Source organism: Tupaia chinensis, unplaced genomic scaffold (assembly GCF_000334495.1).
Source record: "Tupaia chinensis unplaced genomic scaffold, TupChi_1.0 Scaffold145652_1, whole genome shotgun sequence".
In the NCBI taxonomy this organism is placed as follows: domain Eukaryota; kingdom Metazoa; phylum Chordata; class Mammalia; order Scandentia; family Tupaiidae; genus Tupaia; species Tupaia belangeri.
This window is the reverse complement of record NW_006205509.1, coordinates 3,465,740-3,466,982: the sequence shown is the minus strand read 5'-3', so window position 1 is coordinate 3,466,982 and position 1,243 is coordinate 3,465,740. Positions and strand designations below refer to the sequence as shown.

Below are 1,243 nucleotides of genomic sequence, written 5' to 3'. Positions count from 1 at the left end.
GGTGACAACAAGTCTTTTTTCTTATTCAAGTATAGCTTCTCCTAAAACTATCCTTTCTAGGAACCTGGAAGTGACTAGAGATCAGCTCTTCATTTATAACCTTCTTGAGTTATCATCAGTGAGAGGGAAGAGTCCCTTATCTACCTGTGGTCTAGACTAACCCTGTAACTACTCGTTTTACCAGGTCTTCTTCCATCTCTCCTCCCATTTTTCGTTTGTCTGTTTTGTCATTTGCCATCCCTGTTGTGCACAGAAGATGGTCTGAGTCTGATCTGGTTCTCTCCCATCCCACTGGTACCAGCTGCAGCTAACCCAATCTCGGGGAACTCTCATATTAAGTCCTAAAAACACTGGACATTATGAACTTACAGAAATCCTAGATGGTTGGTATGCACGGCCCTCACCACCATCCTGAGGGCTTCTCCCTGCCTGGCTTCCATGGGCCCCCACACTCGCATGCCACTTCTGCTTGGGTTGACACAAAATGGGAGATGGGGCTTCTATTTAGTGCAGAGACACCAAGGAAGACCATTTCCTCATCTTTAGAACATCTAAGCTGTAATAAACTTTAAGATCATCAAGTTTTCCCACACTGTTTTTTAAAATGAAAATTTTAAGTGGCTTATTCATGGATTTACAGTGGCAGAAAAGGACTTGCACTGTTACCTGGTGTCATGATACCTCTATTGATCATTCCAATAGTCATCATGGCCTGTCAGCCAGATGGTCAACCAAACTGTTTACATTCGCGATGCCTGTCAGCCCTCCTGTAGTGTGGGCTCAGTTCCTCTTGGAACTGGATCATACAACTTCTCAGTACTATGACCTCTGTCCCCAACTCACTTTCCTTCTCTAGTATGAATAATCCCTCCTCTCTTCCCTTTTCTTTCTAGGTCAATTCACTCTTCTTACTCAACTCAGCCAATAAATTACTGCCACTATTCTGAGCAGTAACAGTGGGGAGGGCCAGTAGACCAGTGAGGGCTAATATGGATGGGCTGCCTCTGCTACATCTTTTGTCCTGAGTCAACCATGAAGCTTTACATGGAATGCCTCATCCCTAGGTATGCTCTGGAGGGATAACCTACGTGAGCATTTGTTTCAGTTCTTGTGTCTCCAAAAGGAAATCTGAATGACTCATGGAAGTTAGCAACATCACCACAGTCACAGCCTTTGTTCTCCTAGGACTATCCACCAACCCCCAGTTCCAGGTACTTCTCTTTGTACTGTTCCTGGTGATTTA

The 1,243-nt window shown here is 44.5% G+C and overlaps 1 protein-coding gene across 1 annotated transcript in view; it reads left to right on the top strand.

The window, feature by feature from the left end:
• The first annotated feature begins 1,139 nt into the window (after nucleotides 1–1,139).
• The window catches only part of LOC102487016 (olfactory receptor 8S1), a 2,710-nt gene continuing 2,606 nt past the window's right edge, over nucleotides 1,140–1,243 (top strand). The window contains 2 exon segments of the mRNA XM_006168248.2: nucleotides 1,140–1,239; nucleotides 1,242–1,243. The exon segment at nucleotides 1,242–1,243 is cut by the window's right edge and continues 659 nt beyond it. Coding sequence (XP_006168310.2) covers nucleotides 1,140–1,239; nucleotides 1,242–1,243 — 102 coding nt within the window.